Consider the following 20,858-nt stretch of genomic DNA (forward strand, 5'->3'; position numbering starts at 1 on the left):
TAAGGTCAAGGAAACGATAAGATTAATGAATGAAACACGTTGATTAGTGATTTTGATGTTTGACATACTTACATAACCACCCAATTACTGATGAGTAATACTCACTCCGTGTCAAGTATTACTGCAAGTGATTTACTGTATTGGCTGTGTTTTACCGTTAGAGTTTACAGGAAAGTGTATGATTTGGCCGTGGTAGTGACCATGATACAAAAACAGGAAGTGGCTTGCGTGAGCCTGTGAAGTAAACTGTGAGAACACCAGTCGTGAGTAAAATGTTCAGCACTTAACAAATGAGTTGTGGGATGATGAGTGGCCTCATAGGTGCTGCTAAGGAAGGAAACCAGCTAAAGACAGTTGACCAAGTCGCCTCTGCCTATGTCAGCACAGTCTGGCCAAAGCTTGGAAACATACAGAAACTGCACATTCACACGTAGCATATTACTTGCTAACTGTGCATTTGAACATAACTTTTGAAATACCATTAAACCTGCCCCACTTCCTTCTCCTTTGGTAGCTGGTTAGTTGTAGCGAAAACTAACAGCAATTGCTGCCAAACTGTTGTTCGATTGGAGCGTCTGTGAAAACACTGCAAACATGCTAATTTATGGCGGCATCACCCGAATATGTTGATTAGCCGAACAAGACAAAATCAGGTGTTGCAAGTGAAACAGCTCAGATATGATCGGGGAAAGTTGCTGTTTGCTTCTGCATCAGATGAATAAAGCATTTATAACATGCAGCTTAACCAAAAGAAAGGACTGCCAATGGATGTAGGTTGTTTGAAGATATGAGGGCTCTTTTCAGTTGGTCTAGACGTCGAAAAGTTTTTTACAGAAAAAATTAACTTTGAACTTCGATGGCTTACATTTTTGAAGAATTCAGAGTTCAATACATAACTGAACATACTGTATCTCAGAAATTATAAATCGTATATGCATATTGACTCATTGATAGAAGTGTGCAAGACTATAATGCTAACACTAACATTGCAATGCAGTAACTGAGATCCTCTGTGAGGTATGGTGGAGACCTTTTCGACTGTGTAGGGGAATGAGTTGAGGTTTAACAGCTATAGGTTAATTTTGTAACAGTTCACTGAAAGGTACTAAGAGCTTAAAGTTATACTTGTTTTTTCCTGCTCAGAGAAGACAGCAGACACTGTTATACCAACCTTGGTGTAGTGTATACAGCAGCCAGATCGAGCTGATGGATGGGAATGGGAGTGTTTTTGTTACTTAGTATAAAGACAGATGGAAAATGTTGTAGGCGCCAAGACTGTACAATTTGTGGTGAGATTTTCATGTCAGGGTCCTCTCTCCATGGACACAAATAGCAACTTGTATTCAGTTATTCAGATTCCATTGCTTTGTAAAGATCCTAGAGACAAAACTTCTCTACTGCAACAGCTACAAAGGGAGGATAATGAGAAGTAAATTGATCCCTCGTGTTACTTTATTTCAAGATACTAGAACTCATTTAATGAACATTCATTTAGTGCCAAGTTTATTGTTTATTTTACAGTGACAGGCAGTGAGATTTTTTACACAATACAAGAATATAAGCAATGAACAGCATCTAGTGAGCACAGGCCCAACGTGTAACAATTATATACATTCAATCATAGATAAAAAGAAAAAAATCAAATAACAGTCATTCCCATTGAGACATCCTAGAGCCTAAACTGTTCTGTTCCATGAGGTCAGACATTGCCAACTCCACTGAAACTCGCACTTAGTGACATTGTTAAATAACTGAATATATACTGTATATAGTAAAAATGATAAAGCAAAAATACTAATGAAGCATCAAAGTGTAATACATCAGTGTGGGATACAGTTTATGTCCCACTAGATTCTGCTACTTTGTAAATCACAGAGTTATAATAGGCTCAGGGTTTTCTGCCTCTGCATTCTCTATCAGTTTATTGGTATCAACCACATCCGGCTGGGATCGTTCACTGTCGAAGTAGAGTGGATTGTCAAATGTGGGTAAGGGACGAGGAGACCTCTTGTAGAGGAAGAATGCAATGGCGATCAGCGTAGAAATGGCAGTTATGATCAGGACAACTACCAAACTCGAGTGGGCACGACTGCGAGGATCCTGACCTCCATGAGGCTCTGCACAACATTCGGCATGCAGACAGATCAGTCAGAACAATTCAAAACAAGATTTAACTTTAAATGTTAGTGACTGCAGTGAGTTTTTACCATTAACTCTTTTTCACTAGTTTTATATCACACTATTACATGTAACACTTTTGCAATTAAATAATTCAAATACTACACAACTTAAGGAGATGCAAAGGAGTAACTTACCAGGATTTGACTCTGAATCCAAGGACATCACTGTTGGTAAAAGAACAGAGCTGAGATAACTAAGCTTTTTTAAGGACCAATGTGTCATGTTGTCAGCTCCACCTTCACACCTGGTCCAGGTGTAAGTTCCCCTGGAGGGAAGGCACTGGCCCTGTCACTCCCCAATCTGCCTATAAAATCTTAGTAATTCTTTTCAGCAGTGCGTGATGCAGAAGATGATCTGTGGCTGTATGATTCTTATTGTTGTTCCTTAACAATCCTTAACAACAATAACATAATCATGATGTTTAAGAGTTTAGGATATTGTTTTGTTTTTATTATTGTATTTATCATTATTTAAAAAAAGATATATTTTAGCTTTACATGATTTCACATCAATATTAGGTGAACAATAAAGCACTTGTAGTCCTTTTATAGAGCACCCAAATTTGGGACCAACCAAAACCTTGAAAAAACAAGAATTTAGAAAGGCCTCGTCTGTTTGAGGTTCCCCAATAAGTTTTAACTTTCCAGACTCATCAGTTATTTCACATGCACTGTTGTAGTCTAATTGTTACCCATGTTTGTCTTCAGACATAAAATCTACAAAGCTAGACTTTTGAAGGAGAATCTGACAGTTCATCAGTTATACAGATTCATGTACACAGATAATTATGGATACAGTAAATATCACCTTGTATTAGACATTTGTAATGCCTTGCAACATAAAACAAAGTGGTGTGTTTACAGTAAGGTTACATGGGTTGTTGCTGATGTCAGTACCTTTTTTGGAGATGTAGAGAGAAAATCTAAATCAACATGTAATATGAGATTGTGAGAAAGAAAATCTTGTGCATGTCTCCCACTGAATATCATTATCATTATTGTCATTATTATTATTTACACCCCCTATAGCTCCCTTGTCCATTACCCACTAAAATGTCAAATTAATTTTATGAGCTATTTAGGAAAATGGACGTGTACATATTGTGTATGGCTCCCTTTTACTCCAGAGGATTTTTGAACACGCTGTGTATATTTGTGAAGACCATGTATTTAACCTACATGGATGTGACCATCTTACCTTTGGGTGTTTTACAGATGTATCCTCTGTCGTGCCATCTGCGACCTGTCGTCCAAGTCCCATCTGCGGCGTTCATCTCTCCATAGTCATTCTCGGGCTCGTCTAGAGCCCAGTTGGTGTAGTCCATGACTGTTTTATCCAACCACCTCCATGTCCCTAGGACCGAATAGAAACTCAGTGTATTACTATTTTCTAGTAGTCGGCCAGTGTGGGTTTTCCAAGGGTCATTGCCCATATTTAGAGAGCGGAGCAGCCAATGGCCAATACAAAATGCTGTTTTGTTTTTTTTGTTTTTTTGCATCTGATACAACATTTAAATATTGATAACAGATCAGGCACAATTGCTGAACTTAATGAACATTTCTTTAACAGTAATGTTATTGTCTGCATTGTCTCTGTTTGCTGAAGTAGATCTGAACTCTGCAGTGCACTGAAATAAAACAAAAACCTAAATAAATGTCCACAGACAATCAAAAAACAAAGCTTTGTAATTAAAACTTGTGAATGAAACATAATATGTAATGCACTCAACAGCAGCATTTATCAGCAGATAGTGGCATCACCTGCTATAGCATACATTTGCTAACTTACATTACTTAACCTAAATAAATGAAAAATTAAATAACAATGTTAGTCCACCCAGCGGCACATCTTTGTTTTTGGTCCCAATAAATATTTATTTTTCACTGAGGTATTATTAATTTGACAACAGAAAAATATTTGAAAATAAAGAAATCTGCATTGGCTCTAACGTGTCTGCAGACATTTTTTGTTTAATCTGCTTCATGAAATCAGGCAACTACCAATGCTGATTAACTTAAAAGGCCAGAAATGGGGCTGGCCCAGTCCACCCCTACTATTTTCATTTTAATAGTTTGCCAAATAACCGTTTCGTATTGTTATGTAGTAGTAATTTGCCTTGTTTGTTGTGCTAGAGCCTCCAAGATAAGTATGACAAGTAAAAAGAAGTATTACAAATTATAGACCTCCAACATTTGTTTAACATTTAACATTTGAATTGTACATTTGTGCCAAAAGTAGTTTCTTAAATGAAATCGGATGAAATTTAGTTGGGTTAATTCTCATAAGGAGGAAGGGTTGGTAATATGACAAGTTTGTTTCAATATACACATGCATGCAGATGATGTGATTCAGATTCCTGCAAATGGTTTCACATTATTCCACTGATCAACAGGTAGCGGTAATGTGCTAAGATACACAACAATGCAACAATGCAGTTTTCAGTGTGTCCCAGAAATCGGCTTTGCAAATGTTTTATCTGGAAGGAAATGCATTGAACAACAAATGTAAGCATAAGAAGAAAACTCCACAGGGCACCTTTTAATTACAAATTTTCCTTGAAAACTTAACTTTCTTCTGTGTGTGATCATACCTTTATGAGTTCTGTACAGGCCAATCCAGAAAGAGCTGACATAATCTTGAAATATTTCCAGGCTGTTTTTTATGAAGGTTTGCTCTTCAGGATCTTCAATGCTGGCCAGCATTCCACCTTTACAACAAAAATCGGTCTGGTTGTTTTTATGAAATTACGAAACATGTTACTTGGTGACCAGTAATCTTTAAACAGAGTGTCTCTTACCATGTCTCACACAGCTACTAGCTGCATCTGGCCATTCAATTTCATCTGTGACAAACAAATAACAATGACCCTTAAATGGTATCCAGGAATAACTCTGGTGATACTCCTCACGAGTCTCTTCAGGGCATATTCCTGGGAACTTGGTTGACTCTGTAGGCGGCACATCTGTGAGTGACAGAGACAGTGATGAGTGGATGGGATAATTGCAAAAATGTCCTGCTGTGACATTGAATTCAGTAAACTGTATACACTGGGGCGCTTGATCATTGTGATACCTAGCTCTGAATTATGCTGAATCGAGGCTATAGTCATTGAGAGATTTGACCTTTTTGCACAAAGTCAGTGCTCATTAATTTCTTCAATGCAAGACTGTTGAAATCACAAACTCATATTAAGGTTGGGGTATAATAACAAAAATACATCTTAGACCAATGAAGTTGTGGGCCATGTTAACTGTTTTTTGACAAGACTGTATTGATATCGAGGGCCTATCAGGTGGAAACAATGCACCTCCACATTTGGTGATTTTAAATTTTGGAGAGAAACTGAAGGATTTGGTGTTTTTATGACTAGAGAGAAATCCTCACCTTCTTTTGCAAAATGAACTATTTAAAAGCTAATTGGATAATCTGTTTTGTCACAAAGCTGAAGGCAGGACTGTCTTCTGAACTGAGTTGAGAGGTTTTGGAAACACGTGTTTTTTACAGGACAACAATGACTCAATGCAATATTGGCTCCAAGTATTGACGCCTGAAAAATCATCAGTCACATTGTAGTTCTGTCATATGTACTGCATACATCTGACTGTGTTCAATTACATTGCCCACTAACAGTCGTACCTGTAGTCTGTATGCAAACACTGTTCATGGTCTGATTGCAAAAAGCAGTCCTCCATGTTCCATCCACATCCACATACACACAAGGGCGTTCCCTGCTTGGTTCATCTTCAGCCCAGCTGGTGATTTGCAGGTGCCAGCCATCAATATACCTGAAATAACCGTTAGTCTGAAAGCAAGAATGGATCGAAATTACTCATATTGACAACACGCACTTTTATTCGGCATGCTACTAATATTCAACAACAATAATAACAAAATGTGTTACTGTACCAAATGGACTAAACACCCCTGGTATTGTATGAGAATAGATCGGCTAGTTTGTGAGAGGTCCGTGTTGTATGTCATGGATAAAAGCTATTAATTTATAGTGTATTAGTCATTCGTAATTGTTTAACATCTGACTTCAAATATTACTCAAGGATTTTTTGAAGTTATGTTTCTCCCTGGAACTAGTCTGTAGAAGTTTTGGGCTACAGTACAGTAAGGTCAGATGGTTGCAGCCGTGCACCTGTTGTTTGTTCAGTCCAATCCAAGCAGGAGCTTTGAGCTTCATAGCCAGCAGCTCCACATAGGCATGTGTCCACTCGTTTCGCAGGCTTGCCAGGCTGGCTTTATCACCTTCGCAGTGTTTCTTGGCTTCCTCCCAGGTCAGATTTTTAGTCACAGCCTTGATGCTGTCATTTCCCAGGGTTACATAGATGTTTGGAATTGCTGGAGTTGGTTGAGGCCGGAAATTTGGGTCTGTTGAGAGGAGAGATGAAATCAGTTAGTTCTTGTCGTTATTACAGTCGTCATTACTGTCACAGGTACTGTCAGCTCATTTTATACTCTTTAGCCCCTTATTTACAAATTATGTTTTTATATTACTGCTAACTAATTTTAATTTGGTTATTACCATGTTTTGTATAGAGTGAAGGTTATATGTATATATATGTAGAGTACAAACTGATGTTTGGGCAGAAAGGGATTGTACATCATTTGCAATTTGGTATCATTTTCATTTATTAAGTTTATATTTAAAGTAAGACAGCATACTGTAGTTAAAAAGATATTGTGTGATATATTTTTAAAACTTAGACAATATCTGTAAGAGAAAAAGGATGAACTCACCAAGATTTCGTTGACAGATGAATCCATAAGTGTCATTGCAGGACCTAACCAACCATTTACCAATGCTACTGCTGCTGACCACAACGCACTCTTCCTGGTGAAGGACGTTTGGAGTGGTTAGCATTTCAAAATCTTTCCAGTGTAACATCACAGTTTAAAACTAGTTTAAACTTAGTGGTGTTTGATTAACTGATGGCTGACTTGATGACTTTGATGTCTGTTAGTCAACAAATGACATGTCGACTTGAAGACCAGAAAGCCGTTTTATTTTACTTTAAAATCAATGTTGGAAAAGTTACCTCATTCCACATTTGATAAAAGCTCCCTTGATGGCGCCGTTGTTTCTAAAGAAAGGAAAATTATAGATGTGTGATGTGTGTATAGATATGTGATGTATTACAGATAAACATAGATTGTGTGTACTTACACTAAAGCCCCAGTTGGTGTATCGCCTTGCTTTTCCATCGGCCCAGTAAAACCCATCTTGTTTTAAAGCATTTAAACCAATCCACAGGTCTGAAGCTGATGCTCCTGCCATTTTGGTGATCAAAAATGCTGAAAATTTCAAAGGTAGAAATTAAGTAATTTTCATCTTTTTTCCTAATTTTGGCAACATTTCCAACATAATAAAGTACAGTGATCATTTTGCAAGGTTAGGATTAAGTTAGTTTGACAAAACATCTTATCTCAAGATAATTTTGCAGTTGTTTCTGAGATGAAGAATGAACTTTAATACTCTGTATTAACACTGTGTACAGGATTATGTAAGATTATGATAATTGTGAAAAAAATCTGGAAAAACAGTAGAACAAACCTTGGACACGCCTTGTGGGAATCGAGACTAAATTGCCTCCCATGGTAATGCATTGTCTCCTTGCTTCTTCCCAGGTGGTCGTCCGGTCACTGATGAGATTGTAACACTACAGAAGAGAAATGAAATAGTGATTTTTCGCTCTACAAACAAACACTAGCTTTCCTTCATGAAACTTTGATGACATTTGAAGTAATCCTAAAAATGTCTCCGTGCTCACTTATCTACCAAACTCTATTAACTTCATTTCATGTTGCCCTAAAATCAGTGTCACCTTTTTATATTTATCGAGACAGTATTTACATTGTGTCAAGAATTGCGTAAATATTGCATAAAAGTTATTTATAAATAAAATATATTTGTGGTTTGGTGTTACATATTTGTTAGACTGAATTGTGCTTTTTTGTATTTTTATTAGTCGTTGTAATTAGTAGTAGCCACTGTAATAAAAACAATCTTGTGGATCAGACCAGTCCCACGTGGACTCTGGATCTGCTCAAAAAGTGGCAAAGAAGGTTTCACACTGAAGATCTAAAGTGAAACTCTTTAGGTGTGAAGGTTAACTGTGATTTCTGACCTTGGAGTTGAATTCGGTCCACTTGATTGGACAGCCACCTTTAGGTGGAACCGTGGGGGCTGCGGTGGTGTTGGCAGGGGTTGAACCTCCTCGTTTACAAATGAACTGGTGCATTTGGCCACAATTACAATTTTTCCAGGTGCCTTGAAGAACAGCAGAGATACGATGGGAAAGATTTCACCAGCAGCATTTTGCATTTTTTTATTTCATATTAATCTTATTCAGAGCAGCTTATCTCGGGGTAATACTTTGTTATATATGTTTAGATTACTCACCCAAATAGTAAGTCATATAAACACAGTTCTCATCAAAGCTATCGGTATGTGGTTGATTTTGATCCCATCTTTGTACCCCCATTGGAGTACCATCCATCCACCTTGAAGCACACACAGTTTAGTTGCATTAGAATATGTAATCATGTAATAAAAAAAATAATCTGTGTCAAATTTCACACTGAAGCAAATAAATCAGTTTTGGTATTCATTCTATCAGCCTCCCTCCTGTGAGTTCATTGTATTACATTTTATAGCATTTGTTGATACTCACCAGAATGACCCATCAAGATCCACTGACAAACCTAAATAATAGGACCCGTAGTTTCTGGAAACCTGTGAATACCCACACAAACACACATGCAAAGAGAGAGAAATACACACTTTAAGACATATTTTTGTATTTAGCAAGCCATCTTTCATTCCTGCCAAAATTTGACTGTGAAAATGAAAATACCCACCTGTTTCCATAAGAAAGTATTTTCATCTTTGCTGCTAATAGATACCAAGTCACCATGTCTCTGCTTGCAGAAGTGGCGAGCTTCCTCCATGGCCAATACTTGTCTGTTAATATGATACTGGTTCCCTCTCCACACAAGCCACCCATCTGAAGTGGTGTTATAGTCTGCAAGGGTTTTAAAAATGTATTCGCAATTTAGTTTGTTTGGGTTACGATAAATCTTTCACAGCTTTCACTCTGAATGTCTGTCTACTGAAAGTTAGGCAACACTTCAGCAGTCATCTGAATCACCTGCCCGTCACCGTTTAATTTTATTTCATTTCAAAAAGCCTTCATGAACCTTTAATGCATTCCTGTGTTCAAATATCACTGAGACTTGTTCATTTCTGGTTTAGCAAAACATGTAAAAAACTGCGCAGTCAATCCTAAGATGTTGATACCTGCTCAAAGGTACAGTGGGAACAGTGGGAAATTTTGGACTAATCCCCAAACCCATCAGAAAGCGTTAAACATGACAAATGCTGAAGTTATACTCTAACCAGCGATGCCTAGTTTCTCAACATGTCGCATTTTATGCTTTTGTTACCGTGTGTGTGTGTGTGTGTGTGTGTGTGTGTGTTTGTGTGTTTGTGTTTGTGTTTGTGTGTGGGTGTGTGTGTGTGTGTGTGTGGGGGGGGGGTTATACATCTTACCCACAACAGTATTGTTTGGAGGTGGTTTTGGAATCACTCCTGTAAAGTCACAAACAAGTGTCAATTTGTTGTAGAAAGAAAGCAAACAAACCTGCCACTACCCCCACTCGCACTCCCCGTTTTTCATACTGTGGGATAGTGTCAGTCAGAAAGGGTGCATGGCAACATCATAGGCAGGATTTGGGATTTGTTTGTCAGTTCAACCACACGTACTGTGAGGGTGAGTCAACATGGTAAAGAACACACTGAAGGATTAAGTGCAGACTTGATGGACTTTATCTACATTCATGTTCACTCATCCAATTACTTTTTACCCCCTAAAATTAAGAGGCTCGGAGTAAAGAGGCTACTGTAAACTTCCTAACAAGACTTCCTGTATTTTGGTCTCTTCTCTCCCACTGGATTATTGTGCCAGTGTCTTGTAAATGCGTGTAGCAGATGCTATGATCTCTTTAATCTGATTGGATTATTGACCATTGTGAAAGTTGTCTCTTTTTATGCGATTGTCTGGAGTTAATTGATTTGTTAATTTGCTCCCTCGACAGTCTGCAGTTTTTTTACTGTGTTATTGTAAAAATCTAAACTAAAAGTGAAATGCATCTTATTTCTCCAATGTTGCCCATAGTTAAATATCTGGCCTTGTTACTTACCAAATATAAAAAATAATTTTTGGAACTCATAATTTTTCAGGTCACACCAGCTCTTAACTCCTGTTGTTTCTGATAAAGGTATAGAGGTTTGAACTGAGCATGAAAAAGCATGCATGCTCAAGTCAGTTTTTCATGGATAAAGGTTAAAAATAATTTCTCTTCAGATCAGACAAAGAAGAAGCATTCATTTTACATTTTCCCAGTCGTACCTGCGCGGATCTGACACAGCCAGTCATTATAGCTCTCACAGTTCACATCATTCCAGGACCCAACACCATCCCAGTTATACATTGTGAATACAGCACAAGATTCGTCATCATTAAGATTGTTTGGCTCTCCTTCCTGCCAGTGCTGGAAGTTTAGCTGTGAAGAAAAAGAAACACCATAAAATACAATATTAAAAACTAAAAAAAAAAAAAAAATTGAATAGATTGAATTATTTGGGTCAGTTTAGTAAAGAGTAGAACACAGTTAGCTCACCGCAGAGCCATCACTCCATGTGTAACCGCTGCTAGGGTCTGGAACACTAAGTCCAATCCAGGCTCTTCCATGTCTGCAATACACAATGCAATGGATTCATCTGTCCAACCTTAGTTTGAAATGCTTTTGTCTAATTTTGCAGTTACATGTCCAGATAGCAGAGTACATTTTTTATTCTGTTTCATTTTGCTTTTCATGTATTCACTGCTAAGTATGAATATACGAGTATAGACTTGTTGTACTCTAATACACTCATAACTTCCGTACGCCTCTGTGTACCAGCTTTTGTGTTTTACAATCCTCTGACATGCAGATGGATCTAGTGATATATGTTAATGGTTTCCATCTTAAATGTTGCAAGAATTATGTATTTTCACACGTGTCTGGTGCTGCATCTTAAAGTTAAAATTGCATTTAGCCTACTCATACCGTCCCACATATAGCTCTGCAGCGCTGTGGATGCTGAGCAGGTCTCCTCCGATGGCCCTGCAGTAATCCCTGGCCTCAAACCAGGTCTTCTCGTGTGATCGAGGCCCTGTAAAAAACTTGAACACGAAGTGAAAGTCTGATTAAAGCAGGGTGCATATGTACAGCAGTAGACTAGAGGTCAAGTTCAGATTTGTGTATCATTGAGAGAAATACAAACCTTAATTCCTTGAAGAATAAGATATTTGTGACCCATTTTTAAAGCTACAGGAGTTTTTTTTTTTTTTTTTACCACTTGGGGGAAAGCAGAAACAAGTTGAAGTTATAGTTAAGGACCAACATCATCATTCATTTGGAGACATGTTTCTGGCCAGTTAATCAGTGTTCAAGTGCAATATTCACTTTGTTTTTGCTCTGCTTTTGGTCTCTACCAACTCCTGAGGGAAACATCTGTTTTTTTAGCTGCTAAAAGCTCCAATGTGTTCACTAGCTTGTTGCTAACATTAACTGTCTGGACAGGTAGCGTACAATGTTTGATAATTATGTGTTGTTGTCTAGGTCTTAGATACAAGATGGTCCTGCTTAAATTTGTTCACAGTTGGCCTGTTAGCATCATTTGAATTGCTTGCAGTAGCGTAACTGCTCATCATGGTGGTTGGACACTAGGGAGCTTGTTTTGTTGGTGTTGGCAGGTATTGTGTTTTCATTGTGTTTAGTGGAGGTGGACCTCTGGTTGTACCTTATAGCAGTAGTTTCTTGTCCCCGCTCGAGACCAGCCTTCTTCACACTTGGGAGGAGATTGAGTGGGTGGTGCAGGAGTCAAAACTGCCCCCTCTGCCAGGTGTTTGCAGATGTATTTCTCTTTATTGGTGCAGGGCAGCAGGTCCCAAAGTCCAGCCAAAACCCCAGTTGTAATAGCAACACAACCCTGTTGATAACCTTGAGTCGTCCAAGGGAAAAATTTGTCAAAATTATGGAGGTGCTGTTCATGCCTCCTAATTTAATGGTGGAAATGCATATTTCTCCATACCTGGCATTTCCACATTCCAGTGAGTAAATCTCACTGCGTTTCCCTTCGTCCACACAAATTCATCAATGTTTTTCTGGTTTGAGAGGCCTAACCAGAAGTATTTCTCTGGTCTCAACCCCACCAAGCTGACAAGGAATGCATTATCCACCCTGGAAATATTTACACAAGTTTTATACTGTGTAGTAAAGCCCCAATTGCTAATCTTTTTTGACATATAATCCAATTGAAAACAGTACAAAGACAATATATTTAATGTTTGACCTCATCAGCTTTATTGATTTTTGTAAATATCTGCTTGTTCTGAATTTGATGCAGCAACACGTATTAAACAAGTTGGGTCAGGACCAACAAAAGACTGGGAAAGTTGTGGATCGCTCCAAAAACACCTGTTTGGAACATTCCACAGGTAAACAGGTTGATTGGTAACAGGTGATAGTATCATGATTGGGTATGAAAGAGGCATCCTGGAAAGGCTCAGTGGTTCACAAGCGAGGATGGAGGAAGCAGCTGCAGCTGTTGTAGTGTTAACATCAATAATATTATAAAAACATAAAATGTTCTCACCCATTTGAAACATCAGCTAAGTAGGAGTCTGAGGCCTGACAGTCATCTTTAGCTTCATCAAACGTCTTAGTCTCCGTTCCTATGAAGTAGCAGTAAGAGCCATGCCTCTTCCAGCCCTGTAAAGAACACTGATTATTGACTGGGGAGTACTGATTTTAAAATGCTACCTATGCATTTTGTTCACAAAAGACATTTGTTTGCAGTTTACAAACAAATATTTTCAAAACAAAGAGTAAAGTTGTATTGTTTTTTTTCTTGTTCATCAGCTTCCTGACAGTACTTGCATCTACATGTTTACTGACTAATTTCTGGGTTTTAATCATGCGCCCTTGTTATTCACATGTTTATGAAGGTCAGATTTTTCATAGGTTACACAGAAACTTCACTCACAGCTTTGCAGCCGACATCTATATCCACTTCATCTCCGGTGCTTTCAGCGGCACTCTTCTTCATACAGATAAAGCCATGTTTCTCATCACATGAGCGATCTGCCCAGTTCCCATTCTGCAAGAAGGCATCTCTGTTAAACACTTGCATACTGAATACATAAGTACTGGATAGATAGATGATTCATTCATTCATTATTATTTTCTTCTTTTTCTTTTAAGCATTTTGGTTAAAAACAGCCTGATGTAAATAATGGCAACATAAGAGTAAAGAATTACGATTTATTCTTGAACTATTCACTGTTGTTGTCATATCTCTTATTTTCCTGCAATCCAGTGTGTTTTATTTGCTACTTAATGACCTTGAACCTTTCACAGACCATCATAAAAATCTTTAATGTCATACCCATAAATGCATATTCATGGATGGTATGGATATAAGAAAGATATAATGTGTGTGCACCATCATATCTGAATGGTGGGTCTTACCTCTCCCGTGATTAGAACGCAGTCCTCTGCGTCAGTGGAGACAGCAGGTGTCCCAAACTTCCAGCTGGTGAAGCTGACAATAGAATGGTCACTCCAGTCAAACAGCCCCTCCGTCCTTATGTCATTCAGTCCAATCCAGAGCTCATCAGTGGAAGCTGCAGACATGGAAAGTGAGGTATACATCTTCCTGCCATTCTTAGAGTTACAGTGATGTTGAAAACAATTTAGAACATTGGAACACATAGATATTACAGTCTGGAGACAAAAAGACCAGCACAGTCCCAGTTGTTTGAGTAGGTTAGATCATCTTCATGTCTGTTGTCCTCACGTACCATATCCAAGTTGAGAGATAACAAAGCTTTGGTCCTCTACATTGCGGATGCTGACGAGGTCCCCTTCTTCTTTGCGGCACTCTCTCTGAGCATCAGACCATGTTTGAGTAGAACGATGAAGGTGGAAGCAGTGGCCATTATAGGGAATCCAGGGGTTTGAACAAAATCCTTGCTCAACTGACAACGCAAAGAACAGAGATATAAAAGTTGAATGACTGCTATAATACGGGGAATGTGTCACCTGAAGAAACAATCCTGTAGCATAGAGTGGAATATTTTCTTGTACTTTGTGGATGGGTTGGCGGAGCCCCGTCTTTGTAGCAGATGTAGCCCAGCTTCTTTGCGCAGGATGAACTTTGCCAAGACTGCTGCCCAGCAGAGTCAAGAAATGCACAGTTGTGTCCCGGATTAGGAAGTGGATTTCCTAAAACAAGATGAGATTCTTTTTTCAGATTCACATCTGCGGTGTCATCAGATCATCAGATATCAAATATTGGAAGGTATGATGTTCTATATAATCTTAAACAGAAAATGAATAAGATCTGATCAAGAGCTCACAGAATCACACAGAAAAATAATAATTATGATTAAGAAAATGTCCTGTTCAAAAAATGTGAATCTGCATTAATTGATTTTTGGCCGCTTGGGGTCAGTGTCAACAGGCTGTCACCACAACACTGCTACATGGTTGATACGGCAAACAGTAGTTTATTTCACACATCCACCAGATAGGAAGTAATGTCTGCATCCATTTGGAGTCGTGTTTCTGAACAATTGCCAAATGTAACTCCAGTGTTCTCTCCTTTTATCTGTTTTCTCTCCTCGAACACCGGTGTAAAATATCTGCCTCTTAAGCTACTAAATGCTCCACTGTGTTCACCAGCTAGCTGCTTACTTTGTCTGCGTGCTTTTTGGTGCTGGGCAGGTAGTGTACAGAGGGTTTTTAGAGCTTTGTCTCTAAAAACTCAGTGTGTCTGGAAACAATGCTGTTGAGCGCCATGACACTGAATGCAGCATGAGCAGCCTCTATCACATACAAGTAGTGTGAGCACCCGAGCCATGATACTATCACCTGTTACCAATCAACCTGTTTACCTGTGGAATGTTCCAAACAGGTGTTTTTGGAGCGTTCCACAACTTTCCCAGTCTTTGGTTGCTCCTGTCCCAACTTATTCGAAACATGTTGCTGCATCAAATTCAGAACAAGCATATTTACAAAAATCAAGAAGTCAATGAGGTCAAACTAAATTTATTGTCTTTGTGCTGTTTTCAATTGAGACAAAAAGGATTAGCAAATGATCACACTCTGTTTTATTTATGTTTTATAGCAGCTTTGGGGTTTCAGATATCTTTAGCATTAGGCAGCACTGTTCATGATTTCATAGAAAAAGCTGAAATCAAGTCTTGGTGTTATATAAATTGCCACTCTTGAAGATGAATTAACTGGGTGAAGTTATGCAAACTCACACCTGTGATATGCTCAATCCAGTACTTTTACTTTTACTTGTTAGTAAACTTCTGTGTAACTCAGGAATTAGCAGGCATTTTTAAACCTTTTTACCATGGTGAAGACTTACCTGTTGTCCATCTCAGGTAACGGAAGGGCTTCCCATCAGACCACTGCCAACCATGTTCTGGGTCCAGGACCAACCCAATCCACAGTTTGTGTTTCCCAGATCCCAGTAGTGCTGTGTGTTTGTGTGGTTGAGAGGGACAAATAGAAAAGGACAGCGTAAAGAAATTGTTCCTCTTTTCCACATTGTTCCTCTTTTTTCATTGCTTAATAACAAAATGGCACAAAAAGACAAAAATCAGTCGCACAAACACAAGGACATAAACCAAATGCTTGAAAAGATAAAGGAAGTAATATGCTGTGTAGGGAAATCTTTAAAAGATGAATGTCCCTAATCAATACTAACAGGTGCATGTATCTGTGTATCTAATAATTTGTAATTAAGTTATACAAATCAACTGAGCATCATCAAACAGATCTAAACTTTCTAAACATTTCTAAAGATTTTTCTTAGTGTTCCATAAGTATTTTAAAGAAAGAAAAAAAATACTGGTCTTTAGGCTGCATCTTTAACAAATTATTTCTTCCTTTGAATGGAAGCATTAAACAGCAGTTTAAAGAGAAACTTATCAAAGATTTAATATGACATTTCATCAGAAGAAGTTTACCCCTATGGTGTAATATTAAAAACTGATCATGTCTGTGCAGAATAACCCCTCCGTGTTGGGTCAGTATGTAAGTGCCAGCAAACATCCACCAGGTGGCACCTTACCTGAGATGAAAGCCTGCTCATGGGGATCAATGACACTGAGCAGGGAGGTACCCTGCTGTTTGCAGCTGGCTTCAGCCTGAGCCCACGTCAGAACTGACTGTGTGTTGAGCTGGTAATACGCTCCAGTTACAACGTTTTTCGCCCAGTGGTCTGTGGCTGTGCACCAATACAGAAATGTGGGAAAACAATTGTCAGGACGACTCATAAGACGTGTGCTCTGAAACCAAATGAATCTGATTCGTGTAGAGCTCTTAAATGCAGTACTCACAAGTACTTGGGCAGTATCCCCACTGTTCATGTTCATATTTTGTTCCAATTGCACACCAGGAACGCTTCGTTGCGGAGTCGTACGTAGTGCAGTCTCCAAACCACCGGTCTTTGTACAGGAAGGGAAACATGCAGATCTTACCGAACGCGTTTCCTTCAATGGTATAATATTCTGAAAGGGAAAAAGCGGTTGATCAAATTAAATCCTCTCAAATTGAATTGGCTGCAAAGAAAAACAATTTTCTCAGGGCATATCAAAATAATTCTATCTTTTCTTCACCATTGAGTTACTCTGGGCATGCACAGCCTAAGTCTAGTAAAGAGGAACCTGATGCATCTTTCAACTAGAATAGTCAACTAACAACCTGCCCATCAGCAGCAGTGATCGACAGTAGCCAAACGATGCAAGTTTAAAGGAAGAGTGCTCTCAACACTGTAAAGTTAATTTGTACTGTGTTCTTCAGCCTGAGCTTCCCAGTGGCATTTGACTTGGGTGCAGGGGATTTCATACTGTACCTCTGTGTGTTCTCGAGCAAGCACCGCTGGATGTCCCTGTGATTGTGAGCTGGTTGTTCGGCCCGACAGTTCGGGAGAGAGCAATTGATTCGTCAGGTTTTACTTCAATGTAGAGCTGTTGGCCTTTGAGGGCAAGCAGTGTTTCGTTCCGGCATTCCCACTTTTGGAGGTCACTCTTGTCGTCACAATCATAGAGGCTTACTTCGCTCCCCACGCTTTTGCCCTGCGCTCCCAGGCACTTTCTGGTTGTGGTCACAAAAAGGCGATCGTTGGTCGTCCAGCGCACGTCAAGGCAGCGGGTTAATTTTTTCAGCAAGCAAAAACCAGTGGCCTTGTTAATGAGTGAGAATGGGGAATCTGCAGGGAGATGGAAAGAAAGTCTGTTTCTGGGGCTATTTCTTTAAAGTAAATTTAAATGTTGCACGCAGATGCATGCATATGTTTTGAAGGACTTTTCTGGGGTCCAACATTTAGAACAACTTTGTGCTTTTCAACTGTACTCTCTTCAGAACATAGTTTCCTGTTTAACTCTGACAGATGCTGTCAGAGCATGCCTGAAATACAGTCTGTTGCTGTGGTTGTTGTAGTTTTATAAACATTGATATGATAACTTATAATCACAATAATTTAGCAGTAGTTTTGGCCACCATCCTATAGTGAAGCGAATGAGATTCTAAATCATCTCAAGTACAATAACCAAACAAACAAATGAGTGAGATTTGCTGATCTTTGCATCAGTGACAAGACATTTTAACAGCTCTCAAATGTACCTGGAACAAAGGCCATACATACAGAATATGTCACATGAGAAAGCTTGAGACTTGATACTGTACCATTTGCTGTTGAACACTGAGATGTTGAGATGAAGAGCACAAAGGCTGCTAGAATTATCCTTGGGGTCAGCATTCTTCTGATAAGTCTCAGAGCAGCAGACATTGTCCATGCATTGCAAGCAGAGGACTTATGAGCATGAACATGAAAAGGAAGGAATCTTAATACCACTGACACTGTCAGTTTTTTTTTCTTTTCATTGAGAAAGTGTCATGTTTCAGATTGCCACATTTCAGCAATTTGCTACTGGTAAAAGGGGGGGTTGGGAGGGAAGTATGGGCAACATACACAGTAACACCCAGACACAAACACACACTTTCTTGCTTGCACGGATATCACTCTCCAGAAATGGCAAAAAGTGGCCCCATTCACTTCCCGTCCCGGAATAAAACTGATGCGTAAGAGATTTATTCTAAACATGACTCATCAGAGTCAATGCCTGTGCAGCATCCCTCCTTACAGACTTTGATAGTATCTCTCTGCAAGGACTCAGGACCTGCCTACTCTGACACTTTTCATTGCATTTTAATGTGACATATAGGGACGACATAGATGCTCTGAAACAATAAATACAGTAAACACTGAAAGAGATGATAAGTGTACAGGCTTGGATGTATTTTCATCCATGCTCATCACTAATGTGTACTGCAGTTCACTATGTCCAGTATGTGAACAGCAAACACAAGATCTTATCAATTAAAACCTGGAATTCGGGAAGTTGCAACCTCCTGCCCTTGTGCACACTTACAATATGGTTCAGTGTGGTGGGCTGAATGTGGACACCGAGATCTGAACAGCATGTCAGTCAGTCTGATACAAACTGTCACTGCATGATTATGACTATGGATCATAGTATCTGTGCCATCAAACCGTTTATGTTTTACCATACAGAAAAATAGGAAAGGTTAATGCATACAGACCCCCATTTATTGTTATTTGAACCTATGAAAAGGTGCTCTGCTGTAATTCCTATTCAAGCTGACAATGATTCAACTAAATACAAATATCCAACAACAACTTGGTGACAAGTCTCATGAAGTGAAAATCCCTTACTTCTTATCTACTCTGTTCAACTTTGTAAACGCACCTTAAATAAAATGGAAGATTGCCGCCATCATTGGTTTTCAAATTCTTTGTTGTATGACTTTAAGGAGCTACTGGACTTAAATATGAAAATAATACATTAAAACGGGAATGAACCACTTCATTGTGTTCTGGTATGGCCAATCAGAGCTGAGTGTTTAGATTGTTTGCTCAACGCAAACACGCAGTTTTAGACTTGAAGAGCCAAAAGACGAGAAACTAGCAATAATGAGTGAGTTTTGCTTAGTCAGCAAGTATGCGTGGTCTATGCCAGCAATGTCTATGCCAGCAATGTCCAAACTATTCCATACAGGGCTGTGTGGCTGCAGGTTTTCATTCCAACCAAGGAGGAGCATGCCAGGCTGGGCTCATTTAATCAGCTGATCTCAGTCTTCACCTGATAATTGGGTGACCTCTTGACGGGTTGCATGAAAAACCTGCTGCCACACGACCCTTTCTGAAATAGTTGGGACGTGCCTGGTCAATGCACTTGAAGTGCTATGATAGCTGGAAGGAGGCTGTCATGAGGTTATTAGAGCAGAGTGATATTGCACTGTTGCTGATGAAGAGAAAATTTTGTGCATCCTGAGTGTAGCAACACAATATCCTGTTTTGGGGCAGAGGCATTCAGATGTTGAGGTTTGTTCTCCAACTCTTCCTCAACATCTATCATAGCATTTTGTATTTTCACTTCCTCTTTGGTTATTCTCCTTTTTGGGGTGGAGGATTGTGCTGAAATATGAGCCTTTTTGCCTGCAATGATGTGATTTTATAAGGTCTGTAAGTGCAGTTTCTGTTTTTGCAGATGTTAGGTCCAGTGATGATTGAGGGTGAAAAGGTTTTATTAAGATGTTGTAATCATAAGTGCAGTTGTAGTATGATTACTTCACCATCATGGACGAAAAGTGTTTACTTTCAGAGTCCTTACAAGCTCACTACTGGAGCCTGCTGTCAAAGCCTTGCATGTAAATCACAATAGACCCACACATAAGTAAATTACATCCCCACCCAATATCAAAAGGAAAAACATAGAATATAGCACCTTCACTAAAAGTAAGGCAAAACTCATGTATGGTGCTGCACCATCATGGACCACTGACTGAGTGGCCAAGGAGTTCTGTCCTGAAAGGTTGTCACTAAGGTTAGAGCCTGAGAAGAGAAAGGTTTGGTGAAGGTAAAAAGTCCTCAGTGGTCTGAAAATCACTGCCTGTGCATGCAGCTTTGTGGATTTTCCCCTCTCTTTCCTGTTAACTCAGTTATCACTGATTCTGCTCCCTTTTGTTCCATGATTTTATTAAGACATACAAACCTTGTTCAGGCAATTTGACAGCTTGCTGTTTGTGGGATGTTGTCATTGTCAGTTTTATTGGCCAGACGCCTGCAAACAATACAGGTGTGACCTGACGCCTCTGACAGAAGTCATAGAGAGAGGAAGGGAATGGTTATTGGATGGACAGCAAAGTAGTGTAATGTCATAAACATTATGCTATTTCCAAGCTCTTTAACCTGAACAGTTGAGGTATATACATTCTGCTTTGTAGTGTCCTTGGGTCAAGAGTATTCTATGAGGTTTTGAGCTGTTCGAAAGTCCTTACTTTACAACCGTAGCACCTGAGTTTTTTCTATTTCCTCGATTGTTTTGCAGAGTGCTTGTTGACATCACTTACTGCAGCTGCAACATGGAGTCTCTAATTTTCCTGGTGTTTTTGTCTCCCAGTGGAAAAGTCAGATAAGATCCAGCATAGCAGCACTTCACAGGATAAGCAAACTAATTTGACAG

The 20,858-nt window shown here is 39.1% G+C and overlaps 1 protein-coding gene across 1 annotated transcript; it reads right to left on the reverse strand.

Moving 5' to 3' along the window:
- Positions 1 to 1,497: 1,497 nt before the first annotated feature.
- LOC121614633 (macrophage mannose receptor 1-like) lies at positions 1,498 to 18,127 on the reverse strand. Its single transcript, XM_041948613.1, has 31 exons — positions 17,998 to 18,127; positions 17,165 to 17,521; positions 16,650 to 16,820; positions 16,382 to 16,537; positions 15,674 to 15,784; positions 14,383 to 14,520; positions 14,097 to 14,273; positions 13,765 to 13,919; positions 13,280 to 13,393; positions 12,890 to 13,005; positions 12,326 to 12,474; positions 12,035 to 12,234; positions 11,299 to 11,414; positions 10,870 to 10,942; positions 10,599 to 10,752; positions 9,740 to 9,778; positions 9,049 to 9,212; positions 8,862 to 8,923; positions 8,591 to 8,691; positions 8,316 to 8,458; positions 7,742 to 7,847; positions 7,355 to 7,482; positions 7,227 to 7,271; positions 6,928 to 7,021; positions 6,326 to 6,558; positions 5,818 to 5,983; positions 4,979 to 5,143; positions 4,772 to 4,888; positions 3,379 to 3,534; positions 2,316 to 2,345; positions 1,498 to 2,117 (listed from the first exon to the last, which is right to left on the reverse strand). The coding sequence occupies exons 1-31, from the start codon at positions 18,098 to 18,100 to the stop codon at positions 1,870 to 1,872; spliced, it is 4,287 nt and encodes a 1,428-aa protein (XP_041804547.1). The 5' UTR covers positions 18,101 to 18,127; the 3' UTR covers positions 1,498 to 1,869.
- Between the last annotated feature and the right edge of the window lie 2,731 nt (positions 18,128 to 20,858).

This window comes from Chelmon rostratus, chromosome 12, assembly GCF_017976325.1.
Source record: "Chelmon rostratus isolate fCheRos1 chromosome 12, fCheRos1.pri, whole genome shotgun sequence".
Lineage (NCBI taxonomy): Eukaryota > Metazoa > Chordata > Actinopteri > Chaetodontiformes > Chaetodontidae > Chelmon > Chelmon rostratus.